We start from the raw sequence: 15,151 nt of genomic DNA, 5'->3' as shown, positions 1-15,151 counted from the left end.
AGCTGCTAGAAACCAAAATCTTGGAAAGTATATAGCAGGAAGAGGGAGTAGTCATATTTTGAGGATATGACTTGCAAAGTAGCAGATGAGGTGATGATGTGCTGGAGTTTGTGAATGGCAATGACAGTAAAATGGCATGGTGGAAGGAAAAACTGTAGGTGTTAAATAAGTGGCTGGGCCTGGAGAAGAGGAAAACAGGAGAGAGAGTTTATAAAGCCAAAAATAGGAAACAAAAGGGTTTACTAATTTATCTTTCTCAGATCATATAATTTTTCATACGTGTATTAAAGCTGTTGTAATTCTTTCAGTGTAAATGAAAATAGTGTTATACAAAACATTATCAATTTTCTGCTTTGGTTGCTTGTTTAATCCATGAGATTATATAGATAGACCACATGAGGGAGCTCTGTTCTGTTCTGCACTTTAAAGACTGCCCATCTAGAATTATGCTCTAAAGCATAAGAGATGCTTATGAGAAAGACTGAGAAAGATTGAGAGAGAATTTAATACAAGAAAAGGGCAAAGGTTGAAGTGCATTTGTAGCACATACATGTTGGCCAAGTAGTGAGAGAAGAATTTTGAACAGAAATCAAAGCAGACTTGAAAAGCTGTGTTGGAGGAAAAGCCTGGATGTTTTTGAGATTTTTAAGAGCAAACTTCTATGAACAAAAATCTACTTAAATCCATGGAAAATTTAAAGTTGCCTTGATTGTGAATAATTGCCTGAGGGAAACTGTGCTTTTGTCCTTAAATCTATATTAAATCAATTTGTAGAGATTACTAATACAGATTTTTTAATGAAAAAAGAACAACTATTGTGCACTGCTAAAATGATAATTCTTTAGAGATCCATTTTCTAATTGCTATATGCTTATTTAAAAATCTGAAATTAATGGGAGAGTGCATACTATAAGTCCCTTTAACTGCAGCATTAGATACCAAAATGGAATTCCTTGAAAAAAAATTTTGCGGTTTGTGGAACTACATTTTGCCCTGTGTGCTTCTTCAACCCTGAAAAGGGGTCTACAAGGGTGGTTACATATTTGTGGTATTAATATCTGGAAAGAAAATTCAAGACATAAACTGTATTACTCAAAATTATACGTGAAGAGTGGTTTTAAATTTGCACCTGGTGTTCAAAATACTATTTTGCTGCAAAACAGACTCATTTTTAGATTGCACTCTCATTTTTTTCCCTGTACTTGAATTTGTGAACACTTCATTACAACAGTTCTTTGCAGTAAGTAATTTATTTGAATAAACTTATTCAACATTTTTCTATCAGGTAGCTTTTTTATTAGATATCTGTTTGTCCATAAATTTTAAAATCATTCCTTTGATTTTAAACATCTAGTGTCTTAAAACATTGTACCAAGTGATTTTTTTTTTTTTTTAGAATTTGGAAAAAAAAAAGAAAGATAATGAGGGCTTCATAACACTGCGGCATTAAAGGAAACCTAGAAATATGTGACTTAGTCACTTCTCAATTCCTTCCCCACACTTTACCCCCCAAAAAAACCGTTATCTTGATGAAGTAACCATCGCGTCTACTGATTGAAGCTTGTTAAACCAGGGTAAAACTGACAGCTCAAACATATTTCTCGTAATTAAATCCAGATGAAGTGAGGAAAAACTGTACGATCAAAGAGAAAGGGAATATGGTTGCAGATTCTCTGAAAGATTTAGGGCACACAAAGCTGTAATTATTGCTCAAGGCGTCTTATTTTATGTTCCAAAACTAATAGTTTTTTTCTAGGAATGGCTACTTTACAGTGGCTTTGCTAAAATTAATAATTAATTAATTGAAATTAATTTTTTAATGGTTGATAAAACTTAATATGTCAATGCTTTGTGTTATTTGAAACATTCTTATTTAGTTAATTTGAATATAATACGAGAAACAAATTTTGCAGTATCATTTTGTTTGTAATAGCTGCTTTTTGGTTTTCTTGTTTTTGTTTCTCCAGATTTTCATATAATTATTCTGCAGGGAAGATGCACTAGAAATCCATTACTCTTGCAATATTTTCTTGGTTATCAAGTCTTCTGTGTTGCTTTCTAATGCATAAATAGTGGTTATAGTTAGTTGCTTGGCACCACTATAAATGAGAGTGATGTCCAAAAAATTATAGAATATGACTCTTCATATTGTTTCAAATAATTTTTAACCCAAAATATCACAAATGAGGATTAGATGAAAATCGAGATGGTTTCCATTGTAAAACATGCTGGAAAAGCATTTGCATAAAGTAGATAGGAAGCGACTTCTTTTCAGAAATCTTAGTATGGGATTTCAGGTAAAAATGTGATCTGACCTGTGAAAGACTTTAACAGAGTTTTATGAATTTTGTACAAGCATAGGGAAGAAAAATGAAAACTTGTAAAGCATTATGAAGCTGGGATAAGAAACTGGATAAATTCTTTATTTTTCTGCTGTAATTTTATGTCAGTTTTCATTTGTTTGCCCTGTCATCTTTTTACAGTTGTTATTCTAGGACTCCCATCAATTACCCTTTTTTTTATGCAATCATTGAAGTATGTGCTATTGGTGTAAAAAGATTTAAGAATTGTGGGGATAGATCATGAAACATGTAACCAATATTAGCTGTGTGTGTTGTTATACAGATATATGTGTGTATATATATATATATATATAAAATCTACATATAATCAATGTATATATAACATACATACCTATATATATATAACCTAAACCTGTATCTAACTATAAATTTAATTCTTAATCTGGTGTAGTCTTTTTTTCTTGTTTTTAATAGCTGTCAACTTCCATTTCAGAACACATGAAGCTAAATAGTCCACCTCTTTCATTCATGAATGGCTTTTTGCCATTCTCTTGGAACTATGTTTTTTAGCTCTCAGGCAGTGTTAGTAAATTCAATTCCTTTCAGTGTATTTTTCTAGAAGTAGTTTCAAAATTCTGGTGACTTCATCAGTAGAAATAAAGGCTTGGTTTTGTCAGGATTTGAGGTTTGTTTTGCTATCAGGCATTCTAGTGCTTTTAAAAATTGTTCTGATATTTCTTTTCTCAGTTAACAATACTTTTAATTAAAAAAATAGGCAACAGTATAAACTTGGGGGAATTGTTTTCCTATTAGTTATGAAAAAAATGATACAGATTTATTAACTTCTCAGGTCAGTCAGGTAACTGTCTTTTCCGCTGGGAAAAAAAAAAAACAAAACAAAACAAAAAAAAACAACCTGGCTTTAGGTTAATTTAGGTTAATGCCTAACTATAATTTCAAGAGTTTTCCAACCTTCTTTTTATCCATTTAAGGTAGTGAATATCCTCCCTTCTTGATAGACTGTGGCTTCATAAATGCTGACTTTTATGTATGCTGTTTGAGTAGCCAATTACTCTTACTTACTTTTTAAAGTTTACTTGCTCATGCTACCAGAGAAAGCTCCTATATCAGCCTTATAAGTATTTGAGCAGGCTTTTCTAATACAAACCAATTTAAGAAACAGCTTGTGGAGCTTTGCTCCTTATACTGAATATTTTGTAAATAGACTTTTATTTATCAATTTTTGCCTAGAGGGTTTCTATGGAACTTTTAGAGAAATGGCCACTGATCTCTGCTTCCTGATTAACAGGAGTATAAATAAGTAAAAAGGCACTATTGAAATTCTGTTGATAGAAGCTTTCTTTTGTGCATATTAAAGAGGTATATGTGTAGTCAATGGAAAGAGTCTTACTATTATTGAGAAGTTTGAATTGATGAAAATTCGAAATTGATATAAATGCTTAGAGCTAGGAGTTACAAAGCATTGATATTTTCTCATGTTTATGAAGATGAAAGTTTTATGGCTATTTAGGGCCAAGTCAGAAAGGCCTCGATGATTAACATCACTTCGGAGTGAGTCTGCAATTTAGGGAGAATGAGTAGGCTACAATTAGTATTTTTATCAGATGGTTATGATCTTTTTGCTTCACTTCCATGGACACAAACACTTAAATAGTGTCTGTACACACTGAATGCAGCTGTAATTGAGGCCAGGGAGAGGCACAGAACCCTTAGATGTGTAACTGAGGAGCAACAACACTCCCTTCCCCTTCCGCAGGCTACTCTGTCAAATGATGAGTTGTTTTTGCTTTGTTTTGGGAAACAAATCACTACACTGAACTTTTAATTGATATTTTATTAGTGAATCTTTAAATTCTTCAAAAGGATGTGATTTTTTATAAACAGGTAAAATGTTTTTCTTTGTTTGGGTCTTGATTTCTTTGGGTTCTAATTTGTGTATATAAAGTGTATTGTAATGAAGATTTCTGCCGTATTTTTTTTTTTTCTTCCAGAAAAGATAGGCTTTCTACTGGAATAAAAGATTGAGTATATAATTGTGATTCATAATTATCTGTGTGTTCCAGAAGTCGACTTCTCTGTAGTCAGAGAGATGCATTATGTATGTAGTGTGAATGATAAAATTGTTAGTATCTGTTTACTTACTGATAGCAGATGAAAATAAAGCTCTCTCTGTAAATGACTTACTGTTATTAAAGCTGAATTTGTCTTCAGCTAATAAGTTCTGTTTGTTTGTTTCTGCAGTTCAATTCAAAGAATGCTCTATTATGGATGAGCTTAGAGATTAGAAACTACGAGCAATGATACACCCTTTATTAAAGATGATGACAATATTGTATAAAAGTTTCTCTTGTAGCGGTGTAAAATATATTTTTAGCCTCCTTTGGCTTTTCCATAATCCAGAGTTCTGCTCTGAAATGATTTCCTAGCTTGAAATGATGGAATGCAGAATGCGTACTTGAAATATTTTTGGTACATTTTGACACTAACTGGTAGTTATTTGGAAGTGATTAGAAGGTTTGTATTCTTGTTCAAGTGTATTTTTCTAATAGTAGTAGATAGGTGTATCCCTGGGGCGGGGGGAGTGTTTTACTGTGAGTAGTGTATGGCTATATAGATTTGCAAGAAGTCTACTTAAGGCTTTAATTTCAAGTAAGGATGTCAAGAGATTACATTGTTTTCACAGATGGTTTTTTGAAGCACAGGTGTAGGCGTTTTTTGTGTGTGTTAAATCAAACCGTGATTTGGCTTAGGTACAGATAGAAAGCTAAATCAAACACAGGGCAGGCATTGTAAGTATCTGGTCCTTTTACTTTCTAAAACTGAATTGCCAGTATTTTTTAATAAATGTAGTTACTCTGATCATAGGCATTTCATAAAATACTAGTTTACAAGTTTAATCAGGACTTCAATTTACTGAAATAACTATTCGGCAAGCTAATTTTAGAACTGAGTGTTTATAGTTAATAGTGAAGATTCTGACAACTGGTATGTTCTTAGTGTTTCATGTCTCTCTTAAGCAGTCTTCCTAGTTAAATTTCATTCTGGCATGCTTGGAGTGGTAAAAGGTCTACTAGGGTTAAGTACAGTGCATAAAACTTGTTGGTAAGTTTGGGATTTTTGAATGGCATGAAGTTGCATTGTGTATCTAGCTGAAGAAATTCTTTGAGATGTTACAGTGTAAAGTTGAAATTATGAAGAAGGTGTTGGTTATTATATTTATACATCTGGATTTTACTGAATTACAAAATGGTTGAGATGGGAAAGGGACCTCTGGAGTTCATCAGGTCCAACCCCTCTGCTCTAGAAGGGCCAACTAGAGCAGGCTTCACAAGACCATGTCCAGATGGCTTTTGAGTATTTCCAGGGAGGGAGATTCCCCAACCTCTCTGGGCTATCTGTGTCAGTGCTCAGTCGCTCATTTAAGCTCAGTTTGGCTGCAAGTCAGCACTTGATTCAGAAGATACGGAAGGCCAAATTAGGTCGTGATTTTTCATTGAAGTACTATTAGGTATGAACACAGACCCCTCTGTGGAGGCGCAGTCTTCAAATCGTTTCCTCATCTTGTCTGATCAACCGTACACTTAATGTCTGTTTGTTGCTAATTTCCTACTGCCGAGGATGACAAGTGCCACCTATGAATAAGGTGAATTTGCAAGCAGATACACTAATCCACACATTCACATTAGTAAAATGCAACATTTATGATGAGGTGTGTCATAAATGTTTTTTTAATACCACTTGTATGGTTTATCTAATGCATCATGAAGGCGTACAAACAAAATTCAGCTGTTGTATGGTTATTTATATAGTTCTTTCTGCCTAATTAGTTCTCCCCCTATTATTTCATTTGGGGCTCCAGCAGATTCACTTTTAAATTCTTTAAATAGGCAGTTTCTCGGCTGGTTTATTAATTTTCACTGGTGTTGGCAGCAACATGTTATGCACTGAACTGACTGACAATAAGTTAATGATGGTTAAAATAATAAAACAAATTTCCGTTTTTCCGAAATAAAAGAATTCGCAGTAGAGATAATAGGCTAGTTTTATACTGGTAGCATTTACGTACTCTGTGTTGGTTTAATAACTAAATTGTAATTTTATCAATACTTAACTGTATTTGTTTCCCCAGATATTGCAGCTGTATTTGTCCTTTTGAAGAGTTGTGGAATGTATGTGTATCTTCAGAATGATAAGGTGGTATGTCATGCAGCTGCATTCCCTTTTACTTTAAGTATTGTAGACACTAATTCCGTAGTTCATTTCAGGACAGCACAGAGAAACATTCAAACATGTAATTTGTAATGTAAATTTTAATAAGCCAGTTTAATTAAACTTTGTTATCTGAGATACAGAACACTGATGGAAATCAACCATTTTCAGAATAGTAAATGGAGTGTTGAGGAATTTTTGGAGTAACTAACAGAAAAATAATGATTGATATATGGATAGTGAATGTTATGTTTGAAGTGATAACTAACCATCCAGCAGATCTAAGGTTTTTAACCTTCATCACTCTGATATTTTTTCTCATCTGTTTACTTGAAAGAAACCAAACAAAAGCTTGGAAGTACCATGATACCGTTCCTTTATATTGATACATAATTCAAATCTAGTATTGACAGCAATTGGAGATTCTTTCTCTCTGACATAATGATGTAGCCTAGTGGCATAGTGACATAGTTACCCGGTCCTCTTTCAAAATGCGAAGATCATTGGTGTAGTGACTTATCTGTAAGAATTGGGTGGAAACTCAAGTTTGCAGCAATGCAAAAGCAAACAAAAACATTTTGTGGAGGAAAAACAGAAGTTTGAAAGTTTCGCAGCCTTTCTCTTTTGACAGAAAGACTAGAAAAAACTAGAATTTGTTGATAACTAAAATTTGGCAGCAGAAGTTAATAGGGAGTCTAATTTATTTAAAATTCTCTAGAGATATGACATACAGAGAATTTTACTGGGTTATACAATAAAACCATATATTAGTATCAGTTACTAGAACAGTGTTTTTTTTTACTTTTTATATTTAAATGCAGGGTCAAGTGTTGAAACAAGTGAAAGAGGTCATGACATCTGGAATTTCCCCATAAATTTTAAAATTAACACTGCTTCAAAAATTCAGACTTGATGCTTAGAAAATCTCAGTCATTTTTTGTAGTTGCCATCTACCATACTGTTGAAATAAGAAGTGGAATTTTATTAAAGAGTGTAAACTTTCTTTTACCTAGTAACCACTGAAATAAGTATTTCAAAACTTTACTAAGGCTTATGTGTACAGAGTTGCCCAAGTGGTGGCCAGTAATTCCCTTCTGGAATTGCTGTATATTTCAAGGTGATGTTTCAAATTACTATTATTTTATAAATATGAAGATTGTAAGAAGCGTATCATGTGACTAAGAATAATTTTCTTAACATGACTGGATATGGTCTTTGAAACTATTGTCTCTACAGCACTGACTTGTTTTCTTTAACATTAAGTACAGTTAAAATAGTCCATTCTCTTTGCTCATCATATTAATCTGACATTGCTAACTTTCATTTCTCTTACAAGTCATCTATTAATGGTATTTCTTATTTGCAGTTTGGAACTTACTGAACGAAAAATATTAGTGTTGAAACTATAGTATATGTTTATACAGTGTTGCTCTTAAATATGGTCTAGTTTCAGTAGAAATGTTTTTTTTTTCATTGTGGTGGTTATTGTTATTTTTGAAGTCGCATGTGCAAACTTAATGGTGAATTTGACTTTGGGAGGTGTGTCTCAAAGAGTTTCATATCTAGAATATGAGTTTTTTCTTTTCTTTCAGACTTTCTTATCATTTCTGATATATTAATTTGGTTTTATATTATATTATTGAGCTTTTTTGAAAGGAACCGCAGATGTAATTTGTATAATTGCGTATCTTTGTATTTCTGTTTCTCAGTATTTTTGGTGGGTTGTCCAAGACAGTAGTCTACTGACTGTAAGGTGGTTGGTGTTTTTCTAAGAAATTTTTAGACTCTGCTCAATAATTCAGTAATGTGACATTATTACCTATTTAATATATTCTTGCCATTAAATTTTCATTTCCTTTTATACAGCTAAATGTCATCGAACACTGAACTATACCAGGTTTGTCTTGTGTTAAGATGAAGGATTCAGTGCTCTGCACTTGAAATTCTAACCAGGCATGTTAAAATTCATGAACTAAAATGAAAATATAGTTATTACTCTTGCCTTTGCCCTGATATGAAACTATATAGGTAGATACTGTTTAAAAAAAAAAAAAAGATATTTATTAATGTCCATCACAGCGTTTTCATCTTTTTGCCATCCTAAATGAACATGTAAAGCTAGCAAAAGAATAAAACTTTCTTTTTATGATACTGAGGCTTTAATGAAGAAGAGGGGATTACTTGGAAAATATTTTTCCCAGGAGAGAAATTTATATTATATAAAAGCTTTTTCCATCATACTTCAAAGAACCAATTTTTAAATGACTTTAGATGACCTGAAATTAGAGCAGGAAAATTCAAACAAAATATTAATCATCCTTCCAATAAAATATATTTTCAGCCTTGACACTCTTGCACGTGACTTATGAAATGACATAGCCTCTTAAGTGCTCAACAGTGTCCAAACACCAAGGAGCATATGTTAGAAACAGAACATCTACCTATATTTCCTCTCTTTTGTCAATTATGCAATTTATTGGCTGATTTCAGAAGAATTGTACTGGGGCTCAGTCTGGTCTCAAAAATAAGTTGTTTATATCAAGTCTTCATGTCTCATTCCTGTAATTAGTTTCTGGGTTGTTTGTTGTTTTTGCAGAGAGTTAGGGATCTCAGATATTTTTTAGTTAGTAATGTGATAACTAGGCAGAGTCTCAGATTAGAGACACAAGTATGGGGAAACTTTGAGTCATGAGCATTGCTGTATTAAGTATCAGAGAATCTGCATGGAAGACGGTCATTACAGATAAAAGCCACAGGGAGTCAGGCTGCATGGTTTCTGTGGGTCAGGGAAAAACTCATATCTTGTTCTTAGGTTTTGATACATCCAGCACAACCTGTTAATCAGCTACAATTCGTGATCCGCAGAACTAGTTTAATCATGTACGAGATGTTTTTTTACAGTGATTTGTGAGTTTTTATCTTTGCAGATATGAACAACCACAACAAAATAAAACAGCAGACTGAAACTTAACTAGCTTTAAGGCAAAGTAATATTTCCCTTTACAGCTTGTACTATTTCTATGTTTACGAATAAGTTATTCTAAAACCAATTTTCCATATAGAAATAAAAAATCCCCTTTTTTCTATTTAAAATGATTATGGCAAATTTTTAACGATCACTGCTGGGATGGAAATCAGTCTAAGATTAATTTCTACACTCTTCAGTTACTAATACAATGTCTAATATACTGTGACCTTTTAATAATATAATTTCATGGAAATGAAAGCAAGAGGTACTTCTTTCAGTGTGGGAGAGGATAAAAGAGCATGGAACAGAATGGATATAGACAACAGTCTCGTCAACTTCCATGGTTTCATTTCCGATTGTACAACAATTCATTACCTGTTTATCACTAGTACTTAAAGAATTCAGGTATTTTTTGTATCTCTGATTTAATATTGTTGAGAATTTCTGATTGATTTAGGGTTGATATTACCTAATATAAAAGTGTACATTTGCATTAGATACTCGTGTTTTGGGTTTCGTTCTGTGGTGCATTTGAGTAGCTGGCAATTATCATCCAGCTTTTTACTTCCACCGCAACAGACAAATGTCTGGACATTCTTTAGAGAAGAATGTTTTTGTTTTTTTCCTGTCCTGTTATTTGCTTTCTTGCTAGCTTAGAACTCATGAGTTTTTGAGAAGTTGTTTGTAAACCGACTTGAAATACAGAGAACATTAACCCCTCAACATCTTGTATAGCTGTCATCTTTGTGTATTCATAAGCTGTGAAAAATTATCATAGAATCATAGAATGGTTTGTATTAGAAGGGACATTAAAGATCACCTAACTCCAACCACCCTGCCACGAGCAGGGACACCTTCCACTACACCAGGTTGCTCAAAGCCCCATTCAGCCTGGCCTTTAGCACTTCTAGGGATGGGGCATCCACAACTTCTCCTGGGCAACCTGTTCCAGTGCCTTACCACCTCGTAGTAAAGAATTTGCTCCTTATATCTAATCTAAACCTTCCCTCTTTTAATTTAAAGCCATTACGCCTTGTCCTGTCACTGCTCTCCCTGGCAAAGAGTCCCTCCCCAGCTTTCCTTTAGGGCCCCTTTAGGTATTGGAAGGCTGGTACAAGATCTCCCCAGAGCCTTCTCTTCTCCAGTCTGAGCAACCCCAGTGCTCTCAGCATGTCTTCATAGGACAGATGGCTCCAGTCCCTTGATCATTTTTTGTGGCCCTACTCTGAACTCATTCTAATACTTCCATGTTCTTCTTGTGCTGGGGGACCCAGAGTTGAACACAGTATTCCAGGTAAATTATGTAGCTCTATTACCTATATTAAACATACAAGGGGGCATAAGTGCTTTTGAGCTATGATCATGTATTCAGTATAATGAGCTAGACTAGACTTCTAAGCCAACAGGATCAAGGAAATTTTCTACCTTCTTATGTTGGAACGTACTCATATACATATAAACATATAAAAAATGTCCCACTTGACAGCAAGACAATACTAGCATATTTTGTGATTCTACAAACTTAGTACTGAAGTTTTTTTCTTGTTTATATTTTGGGGGTAGATTTAATTACACATGAATCATTTTCCTTAACACAACCTTACAGCTTCGCTGAGAGTGCGCGAGAACAGTATGAAAAACTGTCCAACATGCACAACAACATGACTAAATTGTATGAAAATTTGGGAGAATACTTTAGCTTTGATCCCAAAACAGTAAGCATAGAAGAATTCTTTGGCGATCTGAGCAACTTCAGAACTCTGTTTTTGGTAAGTAATGTCTGCAAAACATCATATATTCTTATTTTTCCTTTGGGTTCTTTCAAGTTTAATTCCTTCCTCTTCTTTCTTCCTAGAGTTTTAGTTAACTTCTTGTTTTATACTGTGGCAGGGTGTCAGATGCATGTGTCCAGAATTAATTTGATTTTGGTCACTGATAATTATAATTTTTTAACTTGCAAACCCAACTGTCAATGTGAGCAAGACATGGATAATCAGAAAACAGGTAAAAAAAACAACCCTCCCCACTCCCTCACCCCCCACCTCACAAAGCCCCAAACAACAAAAATGAAAACCACCAAAAAAACACAAACTCTTAGTGAATAATGGAACAAAAAGCAGAATGGGCATACCTATGTTCACATTGTGTAGGAATCTGACTCATGTCTTCATGATGCTGTGATGCTAAAGCTTAGACTTTCATAATAAGCCCTCTGTTTCTGACTGAATTCCGAATACTCACTTAGATGTTCGTAGTACTATTTCTATTCAGCTGGTATGGTTGCTATCAGGGTTTGGCTTCTTTATGTCGGAATTTAAGTATTTTATTCAACACCTAAGTTTTTAAATGGGTTTAATGTCATCTTTCCTAGTGGCTGTCTGGAAGCCATAATCAGCTGCACCGTAGGAAGTGCACAAGGAAAACAGATGCCTGGAGTGTCACATTACGTCTCTAGAGAATATTAAAATTGCTTGGAAATACCACTGTTTACCATCCAGCTGTAGCTCTGAGATGTGTCTTTTGCCAGTATCTGGCTTAATTCATCACATAATCATAGGAATTTCGGTTTTCGGTGTGATGGATGAATAACCACTTTAAAATGTAATTTTAGTGTTAAGTTTACTGTATTAGTAAACTTCTACTACAATATATCTAACTGTTCATTTTAATTTGGCTGTAATTATTCTTTTTTTACTGTAAGCAAATTGCCAATTTTTTTATAATAAGTAAGTAGGCCAACACATCTGTATGAAGATGTGTCAAAAACAGGAATAGTTGGCATAAGCTATTTCAATGCATTTACTTTTTCATAAATCCAAAGCTTACATTTTCAAACATGGATGTCTAATTTTTGAAGTCTACTTCATTGTAACTACTTGAAGCAGACTTCAAACTAGCAATATCCAAATACTGTGGTGAAAAACCTGTCCTCAAGTCTGTATTTAAACGGCTTTGAAGGTGATAAGAGCCAGAGAACAAATATCCAGGTTTTCTAGAGAGCATATTAGAATGAAAATACTTCCAGTTGCTTAAATATGTCTACTCCTTCTTTGTTGACTACCTCAAGATCTGACTAATAGCCTGTTGCTCTTTGCTGGTTATAATTGTATTTGAAGTGACTGAATAATAACGGCGGGGAGGGTGGGATCAGCTTTAATTCATTGCTATTTATTTAAGGAGAAAATTCTCTGAGATTTATCTGTATGCTTGTCCAGGAGACAAATCTCTTTTCATGTCAAGGTATAATAGTTATATATTTTCTATATGAAATGTCGTATTCTATAAAATAGAGTGGTTATTCTGTCCTTTATCCTTTAATATGATGGCTATAATATATATTATAATAATAGTTAAGATTTTATATATGTCTAATATTTTTGTAATTTAAAGAACAAAGAGTCGACTCAAGAAAAATCTAGGATTAATCCCACTGGCAGGAATTACCACAAGGCTTGGGGTGCCAAAATTTCAAATGTATGAATGCAATAAATGTTCTGCTGATATAAGTTCCACAGTCTGCAAAGACACAAATCAGGTTATTTTATGAGCTTTTAATTTTTATGTCATATTTAGAACATCAGCACTATGTTGTCGGCTGTGTTATGTCTAAATTCATGTGGTTATGTTGATTGGACTTTCAGAGATCATTTAATCCACCTATATATTCCAAGGTAAGGTCAAGTTACAGCAGGTAGCCTAGGGCCTTGTTCAGTTAAATTTTTATTCGGGAATGGAGACTTCATGACCTCTCTGTTTTCCACAGTGATCACACTTGTGGTGGCAGAATAGGAAAAAAGTTATAACATAAGAGACTGTATTTATTGTCTCTTGTTCAATTGCTTTGCACCTCTGAGAAGAATCTAGATTTGTCTTTTGTACACCATCTCATTATGTTGTGTAGATAGCAATTAGGTTGCCCGAGAGCCTTCTCTTCTTACAGGAGAACAAGCTCAGTTCTCAGCTTCTGCTTGTCATATGCTCCAACCTCATGACCATCTTGATATCAACTACTGGACACGCTCCAATATTCATTGAAACTCATTCTGGGCACAGAACTCCCCCAGATATGTTTTTACAAGGAGTGGTAAAGTGGAAGAATTGCCTCCTTCAACCTGTTACTGTACTTTTAAAATAGTTGACTGTGGATTCCAACTTCTTTGCTCCAAAGGCACACTGCTGCCTCTCATCCAACCAATTGTTCACAAGTTAACTTCATTTTTCTTCAGAGCAGCTTTCTAGGATTGCTTTTGCATTTTACATTAGTTGTGTTTAGGGTTAAGTAATGTGGTGTTAGCCTATACTATAGAAAACTGTATATTTGCGAATTTTTTGGTGGTTCAATTTTTAAGTTTTACTGAATTTCCTAAATATCATTTGTGAGAATACTGTCTGGAATGGATTTCACTGCATCTCTAATACCTTTACTTCAGTGATGATTGTTATGTGGCCTTGAAGTATCTGTTTTTTTATTTGTTTTTCAAATATTTGCTAATTTACCTCACTTAAATGAGGTCCTGCTTCTAAATCCAGAATGTTCAGGTGGCTTTGAACATTTGCACATTAAATACAGAATGCAGGTAAATGCAGTGTGACTTGGGAGGAAGGAAGTGTATTACGTCACTGAAGAATTTTAATTTACATTGAGAATAAATTTCTCTTCTGTATGCAGTTTGTTCACTTGTACTTATAGCAAGGCTCCAGATAGCCAATTCTCACTGTTTTAGGAAACTGTTAAAAATTAGGGCATTTCTAACTTTATTTTTAATCACTGAAATAACTGTAGCAATCAGAGTAATGAAGGTGTTGAAAACTACTAGCAAACTACTGTTAATTATTATTCCCAACATGCACATAATCCTCTTGTTAATGCTGTATACGTATCTTCTGCAAATACTCCTCTGTGGATATGGAAAAGAGGTGTAAATTCTATAAACTACCCAGATAATTTTTACCATGAGATGTTACCTGGGTTTTATTTGCCAGGATGTCCTTTACTTTCTTTATGTATGAGTGTGGGAACATCTGTGTTCTTAAGATTACTAGACAGTACTGAAAGCAGACAGCAAACTTGTCTTGACGTTTGTTTTCTTTTTTCCTTTTTTGCTTTTATTGGAGGGGAAGAGGATATTATCATAGTGTTTGGTAAAGATAAAATACTCCTTGAACATCGAATCTAGCAGAAAAAGGATTTACTTTGAGCAAGTAGTTGTATATTTTCAGTAGACTGCAACTATTCTTCATTTTTTCCAATGTAATCCGTCTTTAGTATTTCACTTACATACTAAATTATTTTTAATGGACTTTTCCTTCTTAAAATTCAGATAGAACTGTTAGCTATTCACAAATCAAGAAGACAGCATCTTTCTGGTAGGCACTACACAGTCATGTACTTCCTTGTCAATGAGGATCACGATAACCTCACATGTATGTTTTCATAATCCTTGTTAAAGGGTTATTATGTTTGAATAATACCTCCACAACACCTTCATCTTGTGCTGTAAATGCAGTCAGCAAATTAATGCATTGCAAAACATAATTGTTTTATTACCTAATTGATGTAAAGTGCCTTCTGTGTTCAGGGAAAGTAATTACAGATGCAAACTTGAGTTATACCTCCTTGCAGAGATCAGAATCCACCAGCAATTCTGCT

General features: G+C 33.9%; 1 protein-coding gene across 8 annotated transcripts in view; it reads left to right on the top strand.

Moving 5' to 3' along the window:
• The window catches only part of DIAPH2 (diaphanous related formin 2), a 246,342-nt gene that overhangs the window by 103,554 nt on the left and 127,637 nt on the right, over window positions 1-15,151 (top strand). For all 8 annotated transcript variants that reach the window (XR_010834759.1, XR_010834760.1, XM_067005015.1 and 5 more), the window contains one exon: window positions 11,107-11,270. Coding sequence is in view for 6 of the 8 variants with exons in the window: in XM_067005015.1 (XP_066861116.1) it covers window positions 11,107-11,270 (164 nt within the window). In the remaining 2 variants the exon portion in view is untranslated. The remainder of the gene's footprint in view (window positions 1-11,106; window positions 11,271-15,151) is intronic.

The sequence above is a fragment of the Anser cygnoides genome, chromosome 13 (genome assembly GCF_040182565.1).
Source record: "Anser cygnoides isolate HZ-2024a breed goose chromosome 13, Taihu_goose_T2T_genome, whole genome shotgun sequence".
NCBI lineage: Eukaryota > Metazoa > Chordata > Aves > Anseriformes > Anatidae > Anser > Anser cygnoides.
Note: the sequence above shows the minus strand (reverse complement) of the source record. Positions and strands in the feature narration are given on the sequence as shown.